Source organism: Amblyraja radiata, chromosome 16 (genome assembly GCF_010909765.2).
Source record: "Amblyraja radiata isolate CabotCenter1 chromosome 16, sAmbRad1.1.pri, whole genome shotgun sequence".
Taxonomy (NCBI): Eukaryota; Metazoa; Chordata; class Chondrichthyes; order Rajiformes; family Rajidae; genus Amblyraja; species Amblyraja radiata.
Genome location: NC_045971.1, coordinates 2,832,068 through 2,854,249, shown reverse-complemented (window position 1 = coordinate 2,854,249; position 22,182 = coordinate 2,832,068). Strand labels below are relative to the sequence as shown.

Sequence of the window (22,182 nt, the reverse complement as noted above, 5' to 3'; positions counted from 1 at the left end):
CCCCTCCCTAACACAAAAGGTGATTTCACAGAGGCCAATTAACCTACAAAGCAAATTGGAGCACCCAAATGAAACCCACATGGTCTCAGAGAGAACATGCAAACTCAGCACCCGGGTCTCTGGTATTGTGAGGCTGTACCACAGTGCCGCCCTGATAATTCAGCTCCTAGTTTAATCCCATGCACATGTGTCACACTTTACTTCACTTTCTACATAAAAGTTACTTGCGGTTAATCATTTTTCCTTCCTGGTTTGCTATCAATGAGAATGTCGTTTACTATAGATGTGTGGTTGATGGTCGGCACAGACTCGCAGGGTGAAGAACTTGTTTCCGTGCTACATCATTCTAAGACTAACTCTTAAAGCATGTTCAAAAGAATCATCAGAAGACATCATTTGGGCAAAGGGCGTGTATCTTACTAAAAGGCTGTCTTCAATGTATTTAAAATTTGAGCATTCCCTCGGTTACTCTGTCACTATTCGACTTCGGGATGCGAAGTGGTACACATACCCTGATGGAGCTGCAGCAGAGATGGTTGAAAGCTTCGAGGTCCTAGGAGTAGATATCACCAGCAACTTGTCATGAACCAGCAATATCGAAACAATGGGAGAGTAAACACTCTACTTCCAATGCCTCTGCTTCCTGTAGATACTGTAGATGTCTTACGTGGGTGGCACAGTGAGACCCAGCTGTGATCCTGTCCTCTGCTGTGCCTGTATGGAAAGTGGCGCCAGCTTGCTGGTAGTCGCTGGTCGGCATGGACTCGGTGGCTCGAAGGGGCTGTTTCCCTGCTGTATCTCTAAACTAAACTATTTATTAATAGAAGATGGGCACAAAAAGCTGGAGTACCTCAGCGGGCCAGGCAGTATCTCTGGAGAGAAGGAATGGGTGACGTTTCGGGTCAGCCATTCCTTCTCTCCAGAGATGCTGCCTGTCCCGCTGATTTAAGCAAGCTTTTTGTGTTTGTCTTCTGTTTAAACCAGCATCTGCAGTTCCTTCCTACACTATTTATTAATAGTATATCTGACCTGTTTGGATAGCATGCAAAACAAAGTTCGACACTGTACCTCGAATAGTATATCTGACCTGTTTGGATAGCATGCAAACAGAGTTCGACACTGACACCTAAACCTAAATGATCACAGGGAGAAAGATTTTAGATTTTCATGAGTAATATCGCAAAAGGAAAAACTGAAGTATAGAAAAGCCATGAACACTTGAGGTTTCAATTGGGTCGAGGCTGTGGATTGTAACACACTAACTTCATTGTGAGGGAGAGTTTTAAATGTTGGAACTGTCAACAGATGGCTATTATCATCCAATTCTACATCTTGGATATTTTGCACTGGAGACTATTTTTTGGCATGAAGCTGAAAGCCACCTCCAATACCCGCCTAAACCCTTCAGGGAGAATAATGACAAACATGTTGGGAAACTATGATCTACTGCATGCGGGAACGGAGGATGAAGAAAAGGCCACTGTTACCTAGTTAGCAGCCCCTGTGTCCACTGCCATAAATCAGAAACATACATTTTTTAAGTTGTAAAATTACCATGTTATTAGTTGAAAAGGCAGGAGGTCTGTAAAAATGACAACATCAGGGGGCAACAAAAAAAGAGACATATTGGTTTGTAGTACAAAAGATTTATAAAATTTTTATAACTTCTGCCATGATGCAATGTTTATATAAGTGCGTATTAAAGCCAAAAGTCTTGCAAATGCCTCTCACACTCTTTCATCCACTTTTCTGCTATAAAGTGAGGATTTAACGCTCAATTTGCCCAGTTGAAGCTTACGTGTCTTGTGGATCATTGATTTACAACCTTGTGACGGGAAACAGTGGCTTCACGTCCCACCCCGGCCATGAGACAATCTAAATTAGCAACTGAACTAAAGACAAAACCACAAGCCGGACAGAAAATGAAAAAAAATCACCATCAGAGTTTGAGGGAGATTTTAAATAGTTCAAACACAAACAAATTCCAGTGAGACATACTTACAAACCACCAGCAAGCCCCCCCCCCCCCCTCAAATAAAGACATTAAAACTCTTATCCAAGGCTATTGGAAACCTGCACATTCTCCCTGTGACATTGTGTCTTTGTATAAGCATTTGTAGGAGTTTTAATGTATCTCAATAGACAATAGGTGCTGGAGTAGGCCATTTGGCCCTTCGGCCCTTCGAGCCAGCACCGCCATTCAATGTGATCATGGCTGATCATCCCCAATCAGTACCCCGTTCCTGCCTTCTCCCCATATCCCCTGACTCCGCTATTTTTAAGAGCTCTATCTAGCTCTCTCCTGAAAGCATCCAGAGAACCTGCCTCCACCTGCCCTCTGAGGCAGAGAATTCCACAGACTCACCACTCTCTGTGAGAAAAAGTGTTTCCTCGTCTCCGCTCTAAATGGCTTGCTCCTTATTCTTAAACTGTGGCCCCTGGTTCTGGACTCCCCCAACATCGGGAACATGTTTCCTGCCTCTAGCGTGTCCAAGCCCTTAACAATCTTATATGTTTCAATGAGATCCCCTCTTATCCTATTTTTAAGAGCTCTATCTAGCTCTCTCTTGAAAGCATCCAGAGAACCTGCCTCCACCGCCCTCTGAGGCAGAGAATTCCACAGACTCACCACTCTCTGTGAGAAAAAGTGTTTCCTCGTCTCCCCTCTAAATGGCTTACTCCTTATTCTTAAACTGTGGCCCCTGGTTCTGGACTCCCCCAACATCGGGAACATGTTTCATGCCTCTAGCGTGTCCAAGTCCTTAACAATCTTATATGTTTCAATGAGATACCCTCTCATCCTTCTAAACTCCAGAGTGTACAAGCCCAGCTGCTCCATTCTCTCAGCATATGACAGCACATCTCGATCACATTCTCTGGATACCATTGGAGACTTTACCAATATGGTGAACATTGCTGCAACTTTCATATTACCGCTGATCCTCTCAGTCTGAAGACGGGTTCCGACCACAAATGTCACCTATTACTTTTCTCCAGAGATGCTGCCTGACCCGCTGAGTTACTCCAGCATTTTGTGTCTATCTTCACATTGCTGCAATATTGAACAACTTGGGCATGTCCACCAACACCTTGGCTAGAATAGGGACACAAGTAAGAGTAGATGCTCGAGTGAACAGTGATCTGTTGAGTAACAGGAGCGTCTCGAGTGAAACCCAAACTGCTGGCAGAACTCAGCAAGTCAGGCAGGGAAATGATGACACCCTTAATGCCCCTGTCCCACTTAGGAAACCTGAACGGAAACCTCTGGAGACTTTGCGCCCCACCCAAGGTTTCCGTGCGGTTCCCGGAGGTTGCAGGTGGTTTCCAGAGGTTGCAGGTAGTGGAAGCAGGTAGGGAGACTGACAAAAACATCCAGGAACCGCACGGAAACCTTGGGTGGGGCGCAAGGTCTCCAGAGGTTTCCGTTCAGGTTTCCTAAGTGGGACAGGGGCATTAGAAACCTCATGTTATAGAAATTTGCGTTATAAAGACAATTATGGAAGGGAGAAGGGGGTAAGGGGCGAGAGTGTTTCAACTTGCTACATTATTTTTCCTACAATATTTAAAAAATAAAGGCCTTTACAATAATAAGATTATAAGAGTGGTGTATCTGTGGAATTCACTGCCACAGATGACCGTGGAGGTCAAGTCATTGGGTATTCTTAAAGCGGAGATTGCCAAGTTCTTGATTAGTAAGGGTGTCAAAGGTTACGGGGAGAAGGCAGGAGAGGCAAAGATAGGTTAGCCATGGCTGAGTGGACTCGATGGGCTGAATGGCCTAATTCTGCTCTTATGATTTATGAATGAAGGGTATGAAAGATTGAAGGATAAATCTTCAGCATCAAAGATAAAGCCTAATGCCATTGAATTGGTGCTTCAGAAACCTAACTAGATGATTGGTATTAACACAGTTCCAACAAGAACATAAGCTTCAATGGATTTACATCTCAGTCTGGGACGATGATGTGCTGACAAACTTTCAAATGCAACAGGGACCAAAACTTGTGAGTTACTGTGTTGTTGCAAAAGATGACTATCTTTCAAACCGTCGTGCAGCTGGACGATCAAAGCGGAGTTTCAGCACATCTGTTGAGAAGGCGGAATCAAAAGTCGACACCGAAACAGGCTTGTCTTTATTTTAACCATACTGCATTCTGTCTGCAGCGGCACGTTTTGCAGAGACTTGTCAGAACAGGAAGCATGAACAACCTGTACTGGTGATAACATTGTCTTGTAAGATCGGAATGTCTGCACTTCATGTTTTCCATGCGATTGGACTGAGCCAGGGTTTGGTCCATATCCCTCCAAATTTGCCCTATCCATGTAACTGTCTGTTTCTTAAACATTGGGATAGTCCCAGCCTCAACTACCTCCTCTGACACACAAAATTGCTGGGGAAACTCAGCGGGTGCAGCAGCATCTATGGAGCGAAGGAAATAGGCGACGTTTCGGGCCGAAACCCTTCTTCAGACTGAAGAAGGGTTTCGGCCCGAAACGTCGCCTATTTCCTTCGCTCCATAGATGCTGCTGCACCCGCTGAGTTTCCCCAGTAATTTTGTGTACCTTCGATATTCCAGCATCTGCAGTTCCCTTTTGAATACCTCCTCTGACAGCTTGTTCCGTACACCCACCACCCTTTGCGTGGTGGTGCTGCTAGTTTACTGGGATGGCAGGACTTTCATACGAAGAAAGACTGGATACACTCGGCTTGTACTCGCTAGAATTTAGAAGATTGAGGAGGGATCTTATAGAAACTTACAAAATTCTTAAGGGGTTGGACAGGCTAGATGCAGGAAGATTATTCCCGATGTTAGGGAGGTCCAGAACTAGGGGGGTCACAGTTTAAGGATAAGAGGGAAGGCTTTTCGGACCGAGATGAGAAAATCATTTTTTACACAGAGAGTGGTGAATCTGTGGAATTCTCTGCCACAGAAGGTAGTTGAGGCCAGTTCATTGGCTATATTTACGAGGGAGTTAGATGTGGCCCTTGTGGCTAAAGGGATCAGGGGGTATGGAGAGAAGGCAGGGATGGGATACTGAGTTGGATGATCAGCCATGATCATATTGAATGGCGGTGCAGGCTCGAAGGGCCGAATGGCCTACTCCTGCACCTATTTTCTATGTTTCTATGTTTACACCAAAGATGGACACAAAGTGCTGGAGTAACTCAGCGGGTCAGGCCGTATTTCTGTTAGAAAAAGGCTTGTTTTTAAAAAAAAAATCCTATCCTATTTTTCTTCACAGATACTGTCCCGAGCTGCTGGGTTACTCCAGCACTTTGTGCCTATCTCATTTATGGTGTTCACTTGCATTCTCCTGCGGTTCCTTTGCAACCTGGTACTTGAAATGGAACCTTCCTCACTGCAGATGCTGGTTTACATCAAAGATAGAAACTGGGTCTTCTATCCAGAGATGCTGCCTCTCCCGCCGAGTTACTCCAGTATGTTGTGTCACTTACTACCTGATTGTGATTGGAGGGGTATGGACCATGTTTAGTTTCAATACAGCGCGGAAACAGGCCCTTCGCCCCATCAAGTCAGTGCAGACCTGCCATCCCCGCACTATCCAACGCACACACACACTAGGGACAATTTACATGTATACCGAGCCAATAAATCTACAAACCTGTCCACCTCTGGAGTATGGGAGGAAACCGGTTAGAAACATAGAAAATAGGTGCAGGAGTAGGCCATTCGGCCCTTCGAGCCTGCACCGCCATTCAATATGATCATGGCTGATCATCCAACTCAGTATCCCGTACCTGCCTTCTCTCCATACCCCCTGATCCCTTTAGCCACATCTAACTTAAATATAGCCAATGAACTGGCCTCAACTACCTTCTGTGGCAGAGAGTTCCAGATTCACCACTCTCTGTGTGGAAAAAATGTTTTTCTCATCTCGGTCCTAAAGGATTTCCCCTCTATCCTTAAGCTGTGTCCCCTTGTCCTGGACTTCCCCAACATCGGGAACAATCTTCCTGCATCTAGCCTGTCCAACCCCTTAAGAATTTTGTAAGTTTCTATAAGATCCCCCCTCAATCTCCTAAATTCTAGCGAGAATGTACTAACTCCGTAGACAAGCACCCGTAGTCTGGATCGAAACCGTGTCTCTGGCACTACAAGGCAGCAACCGCAGCGCCACCCCCAATTATTAAAATGTGAAATTATAACTGGCACGATTGTTATTTCTAGGGGTTTTATGTGTAGGCTGCAGGTGTTTGATTATGCAACAGCAGGGTTGGCAGGGAGGCAATATATAAAACATGTCAGCAGTTATTTACCTTTAGCTGGATAAGTCAGCCATTGAAAAGATGAAGCAATAAAGTCTTATCAAGGATGATAAGCAGAAAGAACTGGGGCAGCTGTAAACATTATTTAACGGGATATTTTGAAATGCACGCTGCAAATGGTATGCAGCTGCTTGACAATGCTTGAAGTGGGTAGTTAACAAGAGGAATGTAGCAATCTCCGCATTCTGGCACGGTGCAAGGCTATGCAAGCCAGCGTGAACTCCGCTGTTCAATTTGCAATCCAGATATTTTGGCACTTTTAGTTCATTCTCCGTAACCCCCAAGTCCTCTGATTATTAGAGCCGGGGAGATCGAGGACCAGAGGGCGTAGATTGAAGGTGAAGGGGAAAAGATTTAATAGGAATCTGAGGGGTAACTTTTTCACACAAAGGGTGGAAGGAAATAGTTGAGGCTGGGACTAGCGTAAAGTTCAAGAAACGGTTAGACAGGTACATGGATAGGACAGGTTTGGAGGGATATGGGCCAAACGCGGGCAGTTGGGACTAGTGCAGCTGGGATTTGTTGGCCGGTGTGGGCAAGTTGGGCCCGAAGGGCTTGTTTCCACACTGTGTGACCTCCCTCTCTCCCACATGTTTCCTCACCTCCACTATCCCAAACTTCCAGCTCTTTGCCCAAGTCTCCTGTCTCTAGCTAAGGGGCCTGTCCCACATAGACGACTTTTTAGGCGAGTACAGGAGGCTCTGCGCTCGCCACATGTTCGCTGGTGGTCTCTGGTGCGTCTCCTTCATGGACGCGAGGAGTTCTCATATTCTGGGGACTAGTCGCGGCCTCAGTATGGTCGGCGCAAAATTTTCAACATATTGAAACATTTTCTGCTACCAAAAATTGGTTGCCATGGAGAAAATCGATAATCCTGGAGTCGTAGGTGCAGTTGTAGTGGGGTCGCCATGTAGTTATGGGTAGTCGAGGTAGTCGTAGGTAGTTTTAGTTAATCGCCTTTGCTGACCGGTCATTTTCATTGGCGCATTGGGGGAAAAAAACGTAAGCACGAGTTTTCAGAACCAAGGATAACCGACTGGTAAAGTTAAATGTCCGCCGAACTTCACAGCTGGGTATCTCTGGCTTATTAAAAGTTGTCTGGCTTCTTAAAAGTGTCTCCACTCCTCCTACCCCCCCCCCCCCCCCTTTTTAAGGACCTACCATACACTGTAGGTACACAAAAATGCTGGAGAAACTCAGCGGGTGCAGCAGCATCTATGGAGCGGAGGAAATAGGCAACGTTGCCTATTTCCTCCGCTCCATGCAAAGAGTTGAACAATCTCCACTATAGGAAATAGGCAACGTTTCGGGCCGAAACCCGGAAGGGTTTCGGCCCAAAACGTTGCCTATTTCCTTCGCTCCATAGATGCTGCTGCACCCGCTGAGTTTCTCCAGCATTTTTGTGTACCTTCGATTTTCCAGCATCTGCAGTTCCTTCTTAAATACCATACACTGTGCTAGCCGTCTTAACCTTCCTGTTCATCGCGGTGTGTGTCAGTAGCACCTTGGCTTTGCTCCGTGTGAATTTCAGACAGCACTCCCCCCACCTTTGCGTTGTGTGTGTGTGTGTGTGTGTGTGTGTGTGTGTGTGTGTGTGTGTGTGTGTGTGTGTGTGTGTGTGTGTGTGTGTGTGTGTGTGTGTGTGTGTGTGTGTGTGTGTGTGTGTGTGCACATTCCACTCTGACAGTCGCCAGCAGTCACTTGAAAAATTGCCTAAGTGGGACGACCCCTGAAGTAATATTTTGTTTGGGCAACTGCAGCCCAGCGATATGAATATTGATTTCTCTAATTTCATGTACCTCTTGCATTCCCTCTCTCCCCGTTCCTCCCAACACCCTCGTCACCCTATCACTGACATCCTGCTTAGTTTCACTGTCTGTATCCACACATTATCACCTTCTCCACAGCCAACAATGGACCATTGTGGGCTCCACCATTCCTTGGCCATCGTTGCTGGCTCGACTTTTTTTCTTTTCTTACCTTTCATTCGTAAGTTCTTTGTATTTTCATACCTCCAGTTTCCCTCTCCCCCGACTTTCAGTCTGAAGAAGGGTCTTGTCCTGAAACGTCACCTATTCCTTTACTCCAGAGGTGCTGAGTTACTCCAGCATCTTGCGTCTAGTTAAGTAACCTCACACTCTTATTGTCTCGGCTTAGGCTCGCATCTGTAACTTTACCACCTCAGTCTTTGCTAGCCTGTCTGGCTAGTTCAATAGTCAGGGAAATATTATTGTCCTTGTATGGTGGTGTGCATGCTTGTGAAAATTGACGAGAGCTTAAAAGTTTCACCTTTTATTTGCTTAGCTTTGATGGTTGAGGTGTATTTTGGGTGCATTTGGAGAAAGTATTTCTCTAGAAAGACTCTAGACCATAGAACAGTATGTTGATATTGATTAGTACGGATGTCAAGGTTTATGGGGAGAAGGCAGGAGAATGGGGACCATTGCCAACCTCTGGCTGTGAGATGAAGTCTCACACCCTGCCCTCTGTTGAGCTTCATGTTCGTTCACCCTGCTCCATTCCCAACCATCTCATGTTTGTTTCTCATTCGTCTCTTTGGATCTGTTGTCAATAATGACAATTGGCTTTAACCATCATTGACTGAAGATGTGTACGAACATCCCTTTCCAATGTCCCCACACCTCATAAGATCAGTCTGAAGAAGGGTCTCAACCCGAAACATCACCCATTCCTTCTCTCCATGCCTGTCCTGATGAGATACTCTAGCTTTTTGTGTCTGTCCCCACCACTAAGTTGTACATAGAATAAGAACTGTTTACACTCTCCTCCGCTTAGCGGAGTTGGTCCTCACCCTCAACAACTTTACATTTGACTCCTCCCATTTCCTCCAAACACAAGGCGTAGCTATGGGCACACGCATGGGCCCCAGCTACGCCTGCCTCTTTGTCGGGTACGTTGAACAATCCTTGTTCGAGACGTACCAGGGCCCCATCCCCGACCTCTACCTCCGTTACATTGACGACTGCTTTGGGGCCACCTCCTGCACCTACACACAACTGACTGACTTCATCCACTTCACCACCAACTTCCATCCGGCACTCCAATACACCTGGACGATTTCCGACACTTCCCTACCATTCCTTGACCTCACCATCTCCATCGCAGGGGACAGACTCCTGACCGACATACATTACAAACCCACTGACTCACATGGCTATCTGGACTACACGTCTTCCCACCCTGCCCCCTGTAAAGACTCCATCCCCTACTCCCAATTCCTCCGCCTACGCCGCATCTGTTCCCAGGATGAGACATTCCATACCAGGGCATCGGAAATGTCCTCGTTCTTCAGGGAACGGGGATTCCCCTCCGCCACCATAGATGAGGCTCACACCAGGGTCTCATCCATACCCCGTAACACTTCTCTCTCTCCCCATCCCCGCACTCGCAACAAGGGCAGAGTCCCTCTGGTCCTCACCTTTCACCCCACCAGCCGGCAAATACAACACATAATCCTCCGCCATTTCCGCCACCTCCAACGTGACCCCACCACTCGCCACATCTTCCCATCTCCCCCCATGTCTGCCTTTCGCAAAGACCGCTCCCTCCGCAACTCCCTCGTCAATTCTTCCCTTCCCTCCCGCACCACCCCCTCCCCGGGCACTTTCCGTTGCAACCGCAAGAAATGCAACACCTGTCCCTTCACCTCCCCCCTCGACTCCATTCAAGGACCCAAGCAGTCGTTCCAGGTGCGACAAAGGTTCACCTGTATCTCCTCCAACCTCATCTACTGCATCCGCTGCTCTAGATGTCAGCTGATTTACATCGGGGAGACCAAGCGTAGGTTGGGCGATCGTTTCGCCGAACACCTCCGCTTAGTCCGCAATAACCTACCTGAACTCCCGGTGGCTCAGCACTTCAACTCCCCCTCCCATTCCCAATCCAACCTCTCTGTCCTGGGTCTCCTCCATTGCCAGACTGAGCAACAGCGGAAATTGGAGGAACAGCACCTCATATTCCGTCTGGGGACCTTGCGTCCGTATGGCATTAACATTGAATTCTCCCAATTTTGCTAGCCCTTGCTGTCTCCTCCCCTTCCTTAACCCTCTAGCTGTCTCCTCCCACCCTCCCATCCGCCCGCCCTCGGGCTCCTCCTCCTCCTCCCCTTTTCCTTCTTTCTCCCCCCCCCACCCCCCATCAGTCTGAAGAAGGGTTTCGGCCCGAAACGTCGCCAATTTCCTTCGCTCCATAGATGCTGCTGCACCCGCTGAGTTTCCCCAGCAATTTTGTGTACCTTAGATTGTGTTAAGTTCTGTTTCACCATGTTTCAAAACTTTGAAATCCCCGATTTCATCCTTGATAGTTTTGTTTAGAGTTTATAGATACAGTGTGCAAACTCAGTGGCCTATCTGCCCATCGAGTCCGCCCCGACCAGCGATCACCCAGTACACTAACACTATCCTACATTCTAGAGACAATTTACAGTAGCCAACTAATCTACAAACCTGCACGTCTTTGGAATGTGGGAGGAAACCGGAGCACCCACAGAAAACCCAGGCGGTCAATAGACAATAGACAATACGTGCAGGAGTAGGCCATTTGGCCCTTCGAGCCAGCACCACCATTCAATGTGATCATGGCTGATCATCCCCCCCAATCAGTACCCCGTTCCTGCCTTCTCCCCATATCCCCTGACTCCACTATCTAGCTCTCTCTTGAAAGCAACCAGCGAACCGGCCTCTACCACCCTCTGAGGCAGAGAATTCCACAGACTCACCACTCTCTGTGAGAAAAAGTGTTTCCTCGTCTCCGTTCTAAATGGCTTACTCCTTATTCTTAAACTGTGTGGCCCCTGGTTCTGAACTCCCCCAACATCGGGAACATGTTTCCTGCCTCTAGCGTGTCCAAACCCTTAACTATCTTATATGTTTCAATGAGATACTCTCTCATCCTTCTAAACCCCAGAGTGTACAAGCCCAGCTGCTCCATTCTCTCAGCATATGTCAGTCCCGCCATCCCGGGAATTAACCTTGTAAACCTACGCTGCACTCCCTCAATAGCAAGAATGTCCTTCCTCAAAGTAGGGGACCAAAACTGCACACAATACTCCTGGTGTGGTCTCACTAGGGCTCTGTACAACTGCAGAAGGACCTCTTTGCTCCTATATTCAATTCCTCTTGTTATAAAGGCCAACATGCCATCCGCTTTCTTCACTGCCTGCTGTACCTGCATGCTTACTTTCATAGACTGATGTACAAGGACCCCCCAGATCCCGGTCACGGAACAGACTCCGTACAAACAGCACCCGCAGACAGGATCGAACCCAGGTCTGTGGCACTGTAGCGCAGTAACTCTACTGCTGCACCACCGTGCCGCCCTGACCATTAGCAATGATACTTTCTTCTGTTTGGTCGGCAGATTTCCTCAGGCATAAAATAACATTGTCTCGCAACTTTGATTCAACAAATGTGGCAACCATTTTGCACTCAGGATTCCAGAAGCAACAGCAATTACACATACATCTGACCTGTTGCTGGAGGGTGGGTGTTGCTTGGATACTAAGTTGGCCGTAGTCCTTTACAGTTTCATGGCCTTTCACGGGAGGGATGCCGGGCGGGAACAATGTGCTATATTCATTCACTGCCACTCTGCTTTTAAAATCCTGATTCCAGTTTACAAATCTTTCCTCAGTCATCACCTCTAATCATGCAGCCTCCTCCGTCCTCAAAGCCAACCACTCATTTCTGACTGTTATTTCTTGGTCAACAATTTGGTTTAGTTGAGAGATACGGTACGGAACCAGGCCCTTCTGCCCACCGAGTCCGCGCCGACCAGCGATCCCGCCCACACACTAATACTATCCTGGGGACAACTTAGAATTTTACCAAGCCAATTAACCTGTACGTCTTTGGCGTGTGGGAGGAAAACGGAGCACCCGGAGAAAACCCACGCAGGTCACGGGGAAAATGTACCAACTCCGTGCAGGCAGCACCCGTAGTCAGGATCGAACCCGGATCTCTGGCGCTGTAAGGCAGCAACTCTACCGTTGCTCCGCCGTGCTGCCTCTAAATATTCTAAATCAATACCTCATTGGCATCCGTGTCGTCAGGTCCCAACTACAGCCCTTCCCTCATGGACTGCTTCACCTCTCTCTTCTTTCAGTCAATTATTACAATCTACCTTTGTGACTGAGACTTTAGACATTAAGTCATACATCACCAGACTGTTTCTCATTGGGTATTTTTGAAGCAGATTGACAGGTTCTTGATTAGCAAGGGTGTCAAAGGTTATGGGGAGAAGGCAGGAGAATGGGATTGAGGGGGAAAGATGTATCAGCCATGATTGAATGGTGGAGTAGACTTGAGTCTGCTCCTGTGACTTATGAAGTGATATAATGCCGCACTGGTATGGTTATTGATTACATTTATCGATTGATACAGCATGGAAACAGGCCCTTCGGCCCACCAAGTCCATGCCAAACCCCCATCACCCGTTTATCCCAGTTCCATGTTATCCCACATTTGCAACCACGCCCCACCCACTTAACCTATTAACGCGATGAACCTACAAGCCCACACGCCTTTGGGATGTGGGGGGAGATCAGAGCACCCGTTCCGAGGAACCCCATGACATCACAGGGAAAATGTGCAAACTCCGCACAGACAGCACCCTAGGGCAGGTTCGAACCGAGGCCTCCGGCGCCATGAGGCTGCCGCTCACCCAGGTACGCCACTGTGCTGCCTGCTAGTTCTGACCAACCTGTTTGAAGTTTTTGAAGCAATAGGGAAGAGGGTGAATGAGGGTGAATGTGGCATTCCTAATGCAACAGAGTATTGACTAGTATTGCACTGCAGCTTTCTACCACACTCTGGCCCCTCTCACCCTGGCCACAAACTCTTTGAATCACTTCCCTCTGGAAGGCGACTCCGGACTGTCAAAGCTGCCACAGCCAGACATAAAAACAGTTTTTATCCACGAGTAGTAGCTCTACTCAACAGCCAAAAATCTGTAGCCTCCCTTTGATCTGGTATTTTGTAGGTTCACGTGCTTGATCAATGGTGTTTGATCATTAATGTTTTATTATTATTAATGTTTAGTGTTTTCTGAGTCATTCGTAACTGTCACTGTATGTCATGTTGTTACTTGTGGGCGGAGCACCAAGGCAAATTCCTTGTATGTGAATGGTTGGCCAATAAACGTACTTACTTACATTACCGTTCAATGGAATTATTCCCTCTCTCTCCATCCCTCCCCCTTCCCAGTTCTCCGACCAGTCTGAATGTCCCTGATTACATTTTATATCTGTTTAGACAAAAATGCTGGAGAAACTCAGCAGGTGAGGTAGCATCTATGGAGCGAAGGATATTCCTTCGCTCCATAGATGCTGCCTCACCCGCTGAGCTTCTCCAGCATTTTTGTCTACCTATTTTCCCAGCATCTGCAGTTCTTTCTTAAACATTTAATATCTGTTTGCTATGTTTGGTTACCTTCTCCTCGCTAACAATAATCCATTCTACATTTTACTTGATCTCTACCTCCTTTGATGTCTCTTTCTCACACTTTACAATTGCTTATCTCTGACTCCCCCCTCCCCCCCCCCCCCCTGACTCTCAGTCTGAAGAAGGGCCTCGACCCAAAACGTCACCCATTCCTTCTCTCCACAGATGCTGCCTGTCCCGCTGAGTTACTCCAGCACTTTATGCCTGTCTTCGGTTTAAACCAGCATCTGCAGTTCCTTCCTACACCGTTCAATGGAAATCGGTGACCGGTCACAGATACTTGACAAGGTGTAGTCGCATGCATTCATTTCAATACATGCCTTATGCAATAAAAAACAATTATCGTTCTTATCAAATGCATTGAAACATCAACGTTTGCATGCAAGTGTCATGCAACTGTGCATTGAGGTCGCATGCTAGAAAATAGTGCCTTTAGCTCTTTGTTTAGCCAATGAGGAATGCAATTAGTTGCATCAGGATTTCCAATGAGTCTTACCCAGCTCGTGAGTAACATACAGGACAAACTGTACAATACGGAAGACTCGAGAAGAAATTGATCATACTCAAGGCTCTGTCTTCGCAACATGTTAATAGCAAACCTCACGTCACCTACAGAAGTTCGTGCAGTGCGGAGGAGAGGATGTTGTGGTGACACTGAGACGCAAGTTGCCATTTTAAAACTGACCTGACGGGCTAAACCCATGTTCACTGTTACTTTATCCAGCTCCTGTGTTGGAAGCTTTGACAAAGACCGCTATAAACAATAAGAATTGAAGAAACATAAACACACACTTATATCCTGAGAACATCACTTGCGATCAATGTCCCTGCTTGTGAGGAAATGAAAAGACATTAAAAAGGGAGGAATCAAAACCAGATTACAATCAATTTGATCAAACAGGATTGTAGCCGCTTTAAACATTCTCAGTGTTCACACCGCAAATGTCATATGTTATACCTACTGCAACTACTCTTCTGATTCACTAACTAACGTTACTTTCAGAGCAGTATTGCACCAGGCGAGGGTTTTCTCCGAATGCTCTGGTTTCCTCTCACACTCCAAAGACGTGCAGGATTAGTTTAGTTTAGTTTAGAGATTCAGCGCGGAAACAGGCCCTTCGGCCCTCCGAGTCCGCACCGACCAGTGATCCCCGCACATTAACCCTATCCTGCACACACACACCAGACATTTTTTTTACATGTTCAAGAAGGAACTGCAGATGCTGGAAAATCGAAGGTAGACAAAATTGCTGGAGAAACTCAGCGGGTGCAGCAGCATCTATGGAGCGAAGGAAATAGGCAACGTTTCGGGCCAAAACCCTTCTTCAGCACCCGCTGAGTTTCTCCAGCAATTCTGTTTACATTTTTTTTTACATTTACACCAAGCCAATGAACCTACAAACCTGGATGTCTTTGGAGTGTGGGAGGAAACCAGAGATCTCACAGAAAACCCTCGCAGGTCAAGGCGAGAATGCAGAAACTCCGTACAGACAGCACCTGTAGTCAGGACCGAACCTTGGTCTCAGGTGCTGTAATGCAGTAGCTCTACTGCTCTGCCACCGTGCCGCCCCTGTTTGTAGGCTAATTGGCTATGGTAAAATTGTAAATTGTCCCTAATGTGTATAGGGCACAGATGTCGTAGTGCCAGTGGCCCAGGTTCAATCATAATAATAATAATAATAATATATTTTATTGTCATTGCACATCGGTGCAACGAGATTTGGTATGCAGCTTTCAACCGATGTCAAAAAAATAAAAAATAAATAAACTGTGTGACGTGACCATCTGAGGGAGACAGTCCAGGTGGGATGGGGGGCACTCAGCAGGGCCGGTTCAGAGCCTGGGAATGAAGCTGTTTCTGAGTCTGGAGGTTCAGGCGTAGAAGGCCTTGTAACGTCTGCCGGAGGGAAGTAGTTCGAACAGTCCATTACAAGGGTGTGAGGAGTCTTTATGGATGCTGACGGCCTTCCTGAGGCACCGTGTGTGGTAGATGCCCTCCAAGGCTGGTAGCTCTGTCCCAATAATCCTCTGCGCTCCGTGGACGACGCGCTGAAGAGCTCTCCTCTCCGCCTCCGTGCAGCTGAGATACCACACAGAGATGCCATACGTTAATATGCTCTCTGTGGTGCAGCGGTAGAAGGTTGTCAGCAGCTGTTGGGGCAGACCAGTCTTTTTCACGATCTTTGGTGTTGTCTGGGTGGCGTTTGGACCTGTGACCGGGGCAATTTCCTTGGCTCTGGCTTCCTCCCACATCCCAGCGTGATGTGGATAGGCAGCTTAACCAGTCGTCGTGAAATTGCCTTTAATGTCTGGTGAGTTACAGAACGTGGGAATAATTGACCCAAGTCTGGAAATAAATGTCGGGAGCAATAATTGTGGTGAGGAAACTACTGATTGTTGTCAAAATTAATCGGTTCGCCATTTTTAAGGCAGAGATATGAACAAAATCTTGATTAGAATGGGTGTCAAGGGTTATGGGGAGAAGGCAGGAAAATTAGATTAGCAGTCAGAGATCAGCTATGATTGAACGGCAGAGTGGACTTGATGGGCCGAATGGCCCAAATCTACTCCTATAACTTGTGAACTTGTGAATATCCTTTAGACTAGCAACTCTGCCATCTTCATAAAAATGTTTTCGAGGCATTTCCAGACCCACAGCTACATTGTTGGCTCCAGCCCAAGAAAAGTCCCAACAGCCACTTGGCTCAACTGCAATTAGTGAAGGACAATAAAATTGGGCGACACGGTGGCGTAGGTGGTAGAGTTGCTGCCTAACAGCGCCAGATCCCCCGGGTTTGATCATGACCTTGGGTGCTGTCATGTGTGGAGTTTGCACGCTCTCCCTGTGACTGCGGGGGTTTCCTCCAGGTGCTCTGGTTTCATCCAACGTCCCAAAGAGTTACGTAGGTTAATTGGCCTCTGTAAATTGCCCCTGTGGTGTAGAAAGTGGCTGTGAAAGTGGGATAACATAGAAGTGGTGTGAACAGGTGATCGATGGTCAGCGTGGGCTCAATGGGCCATCTTTCAATCAATCGAAATCTTGCAAAAACGACACAAGGTGTTGGAGTAACAGCAGATCAAGTAACATTTTTTAGTTTAGTTTGAGATACAGCGCGGAAACAGGCCCTTCGGCCCATTGAGTCCGCGCCGGCCAGTGATCCCCGCACATTAACACTATTCTCTACCCACTAGGGACAATTTGTACATTTACCATGCCAATTAACCTACAAACCTGTACATCTTTGGAGTGTGGGAGGAAACCGAAGATCTCGGAGAAAACCCACGCAGGTCACGGGGAGAACGTACAAACTCCGCACAGACAGCACCCGTAGTCGGGATCGAACCCGGGTCTCCGGCGCTGCATTCGCTGTAAGGCAGCAACTCTACCGCTGCGCCACCGTGACCAAGCATTCCTGTAAAACATGGATAGGTGTCCTTTTGGGTTGAGACCCTTCTTCAAACTGATTGTGGGGGAGAGGTGGGGGGGGGGGGGTGAAAGCTGGAAAAGAGCAGCAGCAGGCTCTGCATGGCAAGTCCACACAGGTGAAGGGGGGGGGGGGGACGGTTGATAGGGTTGGAACAAAAGCCTTTAATAAGCAAACGGAGAGAAAGTGTGACAGATTTGAGTAGTTGTGGATTGTCAAGCCAGAGGGATGATATTGGTGTGGGGGTGGGGGGGGGGGGGGGGTGGGTGTTCAGGGATGGGGGTGGTGAGTGGAGGGGAGAAACAGGTGCGAGTCCAGATGGGACACAGTGGAGGGAAGGGGGGAGGGGGGGGGAGTTGGGAGTATTGGCTATATTTAAGAGGGAGTTAGATGTGGCCCTTGTGGCTAAAGGGATCAGGGGGTATGGAGAGAAGGCAGGGATGGGATACTGAGTTGGATGATCAGCCATGATCATATCGAATGGCGGTGCAGGCTCGAAGGGCCGAATGGCCTACTCCTGCACCTATTTTCTATGTTTCCATGTTTCTATGAAAAGGGGAGAGGGCTCTTGGATGGCCAGAGCCCCCGTGAATAAAATGAAAGCACGTTGCTTCGCAGAATCTAACTTCATGCAATTTTTAAAAAGCCGCTGTTGTGAAGGATCAATTGTTCAGCTGCAGGAAGCCAATGCAGAATGTACACTGCATATAAACGCTGGCTGCATTTTACAAAGCACAGAGATATCTAGTGGTGCAAGGTGGCTACTGCATGCACTGCCCCAGAGAGATCCAAACTTCGATCAAAAATTAGATATTTTAAAGTAGGAAGTCAGATTCAGATTGGCATTTATTGTTGCATGCACCAATTAAGGTGCAGTGATATTCGAGTCACCATGCAGCCATACACTTAAAAAGAACACAACACAATTAAAAAGAATGATAGAACTGAACTTAGTGATCACTGTGATGAGAGGCAATAAAGCTCAGCCAGTCTTCTTCCTAATCCAAACTAATGCTAATATTTCTGCAGGTAGGACAAGAGGGAAACAATTAATATTACTGATTATATGACATTTTAAGTGTTTCCAACTTTTCCTCTTAACTCATTATAACAATTAACTGCGTAGGGAGGAACTGCGGATGCTAGTTATGGTCTATGGACCATATGGCCTATGGTATATAAACACACTGAACTTTTATCTCCTGTTCTGTATTATGTTTACATATTCTGTTGTGCTGCAGCAATACAAGCAAGAATGTTGTGGTCCTATCTGGGACACATGACAATAAAACTCTCTTGACTTGACTAGTTTAAATCAAAGATAGACACAAAAAGCTGGAGTAACGCGCGGGTCCCGAACATTATGGAGGGCACTGTATGATGACTGAACACTTTAGACTCTTGTATAATATTTTAACAGAACAAAATATAACCATATAACAATTACAGCACGGAAACAGGCTATCTCGGCCCTACAAGTCCGTGCCGAACACTTAATTCCCCCTAGTCCCATCTACCTGCACTCAGACCATAACCCTCCATTCCTTTTCCATCCATATACCTATCCAATTTATTTTTAAATGATAAAATCGAACCTGCCTCCACCACTTCCACTGGAAGCTCATTCCACACAGCTACCACTCTCTGAGTAAAGAAGTTCACCCTCATGTTACCCCTAAACTTCTGTCCCTTAATTCTGAAGTCATGTCCTCTTGTTTGAATCTTCCTTACTCTCAATGGGAAAAGCTTATCAATTTGATCAAACAGGATTGTAGCAGCTCTGTCTATCCCTCTTATCATTTTAAAGGCCTCTATCAAGTCCCCCCTTAACCTTCTGCGCTCCAAAGAATAAAGACCTAATTGATTTCACATTGTTTGTCAATGCCTATGATACAGCAAATTTGGAAATTGTGCTGCTATGAGCTGACTGGTTTAACGCTGAGAGTCCCCAGGGGGGCAGGGTATACCCAGACACACAAAATACATGTGGAACAAGTGGACTTTGAAATGTCAATAAAGTTGATATAACACAATTCTGGTGCAACACTTAAATAAACAAGAGAGTGTGTATCTCCAGCCTTGCACAAACACAGATTCCAATTCGGGAGAACTGTTCAAACAGAGGTTTCATGAAACAATTATCTAAAAGATCTGCAATCCAGAATTTCACAAGCATCGACTAGCCTATAAAGATACCTTATTCATTAACGGGACACAGGCATTACTAGCAAGGTCTGTAATTATTGCCCACCCTCAACTGTCCTTGAGCTTCTTGCTGGGTCATTTCTGTGGGCGGTCTGGTGTTGTTCCCAGACCAGGTCAAGGAGAGATGGTAGATTTTCAAAAAGGAATTGGGCAAGCATTTGAGGGGAAACAATTTGCATGGTTACAGAGAACAGGAGCTGCTGGAATGCTCTGCATAACTGGCAGTACTTGATGGGCCAAATGGCCTCCTTTGTGGGTAGGCAATTACCTCCTTGTCGATAGCTTCCTTTCTGCCAGACGTTATTGGGCGGCATGGTGGCGTAGCGGTTAGTGTTGCTGCCTTACAGCACCAGAGATCCTGATTTGATCCTGCTACGGATGCTTGTCTGTATGGAGTTTGTCTGTTCTCCCCCCCGACCCGTGTGGGTTTGCTCCGGGTGCTCCGGTTTCCTCCCACACTCCAGGTATACAGATTTGTAGTTTAATTGGCTTGGTATAAAAAATGTTAAATTGTCCCTAGTGTGTGTAGTAGGGTAGTAATAATGTGTGGGGACCGCTGGTTGGTACGGACTCGATGGGCCGAAGGTCCTGTTTCCGCGCGATATCTCTAAACTAAACTAAGGTTAGTTTTTACAATGTTACAGATAAACAGATGGTGGAATCTTGAGCAAGTTTCTCCAGCACTTTGTGTTTTACACCTATCTAGTCATTTCATGGTCATCAGTTGAGATACCAGCATTTCATTTCAGTGCTTATTTGAGAAACCTATCCTCATCTCCGGTACAGACAAAAATGCTGGAGAAACTCTGCGGGTGAGGCAGCATCTATGGAGAGAAGGAATAGGCGACCTTTCGGGTCGAGACCCTTCTTCAGACTCATCTCTGGTGTGGTCACTCTCAATTCTGTTTCTGGGTTAAAGGTAGAAGGTTTTTGTATTGTTATTAGAAGCCTACTGCCGCACTGACAGCCATTATTTGCCTTACAATGCAATTGCTGCCCATGAACTTCATCTCACCTGGATCCACCCATCACTTGTCAGCTCCTGCCTCATCCCTCCTCATCACCTCCTTTGATTTGATTTGATTTGATTTTTTAAATTATTTTTCCCCTTAGTCATATAAATAATTTAAAAAAACACAAAAACACAGAACACAGTAGTCCACAACACAAACATCCCCACAGCGGCACCAAAGTTCTCCACTGTGAGGGAAGGCACCAAAGTCCAGTCAACCTCCTCGCTGATGTTCTGACTGTGACTCTATTTATATGTTCTCTGTTGTCTTTAAATTATTGTCTGTAACTGTGGAACTGTGCTGCTGCCTGTCTTGGCCAGGACTCTCTTGTAAAAGAGATTTTTAATCTCAATGAGACTTCTCCTGGTTAAATAAAGGTTAAATAAAAATAAAATATTCCCCAATGTTCACCCGTGGTCGGGGCCTCCCGATGTTCAGGACTGACATCTTCAACCTGTCACTTGCCCAAGCAGTTGTGCCCACGTGCCTTAAAACCACCTCCATCGTGCCAGTGCCAAAACACTCCACTGCGGCAAGCCTCAACGACTTCCGCCCAGTTGCACTTACCCCCATCATCACCAAGTGCTTCGAGAGGCTGGTCCTGGCACACCTCAAAAGCTGCCTACCCCCCACACTGGATCCCTATCAGTTTGCCTACCGCAAGAACAGGAGTACGGAGGATGCCATCTCAACGGCACTTCACTCCGCCCTCTCCCACCTCGACAACAGAGATACTTACGTAAGAATGCTGTTCATCGATTACAGCTCAGCATTCAACACCATTATACCATCAAAACTGATCACCAAACTCGGTAACCTGGGCATCGACCCCTCCCTCTGCAACTGGATACTGGACTTTCTAACCAACAGACCCCAGTCTGTTAGGTTAGACAAGCACACCTCTTCAACCCTCACCCTGAACACCGGCGTTCCACAGGGCTGTGTGCTGAGCCCCCTCCTCTACTCCCTCTTCACCTATGACTGCACACCTGTACATGGTACTAACACCATCATCAAGTATGCAGATGATACAACGGTGATTGGCCTCATCAGCAACAACGATGAGTCGGCCTACAGGGAGGAGGTCCAGCACTTAGCAGCATGGTGCGCTGACAACAACCTGGCCCTTAACTCCAAGAAGACCAAGGAGCTCATTGTAGACTTCAGGAAGTCCAGGGGCGGCACGCACACCCCCATCCACATTAACGGGACGGAGGTGGAACGTGCTTCTAGCTTCAGGTTCCTGGGGGTCAACATCTCCGATGACCTCTCTTGGACCCACAATACCTCAACTCTGATCAAGAAGGCTCACCAGCGTCTCTTCTTCCTGAGGAGACTGAAGAAGGTCCATCTATCTCCTCAGATCCTGGTGAACTTCTACCGCTGCACCATCGAGAGCATCCTTACCAACTGCACCACAGTATGGTATGGCAACTGCTCTGTCTCCGACCGGAAGGCATTGCAGAGGGTGGTGAAAATTGCCCAACGCATCACCGGTTCCTCGCTCCCCTCCATTGAGTCTGTCCAAAGCAAGCGTTGTCTGCGGAGGGCGCTCAGCATCGCCAAGGACTGCTCTCACCCCAACCATGGACTGTTTACCCTCCTACCATCCGGGAGGCGCTACAGGTCTCTCCGTTGCCGAACCAACAGGTCCAGGAACAGCTTCTTCCCGGCGGCTGTCACTCTACTCAACAACGTGCCTCGGTGATTGCCAATCACCCCCCCCCCCCCCCCGGACACTTATTATTATTTATTCAAATCATTTGCTATGTCGCTCTTCCAGGGAGATG

At 47.1% G+C, this 22,182-nt stretch overlaps 1 protein-coding gene across 3 annotated transcripts in view; it reads right to left on the bottom strand.

Moving 5' to 3' along the window:
• pip4k2b (phosphatidylinositol-5-phosphate 4-kinase type 2 beta) overlaps positions 1-22,182 on the bottom strand; it is a 98,230-nt gene that overhangs the window by 39,129 nt on the left and 36,919 nt on the right. For 2 of the 3 annotated variants that reach the window (XM_033034883.1, XM_033034885.1), the window contains exon 4: positions 14,435-14,503. The exons of the other annotated variant lie outside the window; for it this stretch is intronic. In XM_033034883.1, coding sequence (XP_032890774.1) covers positions 14,435-14,503 — 69 coding nt within the window. The remainder of the gene's footprint in view (positions 1-14,434; positions 14,504-22,182) is intronic. 3 annotated transcript variants of the gene reach the window in all.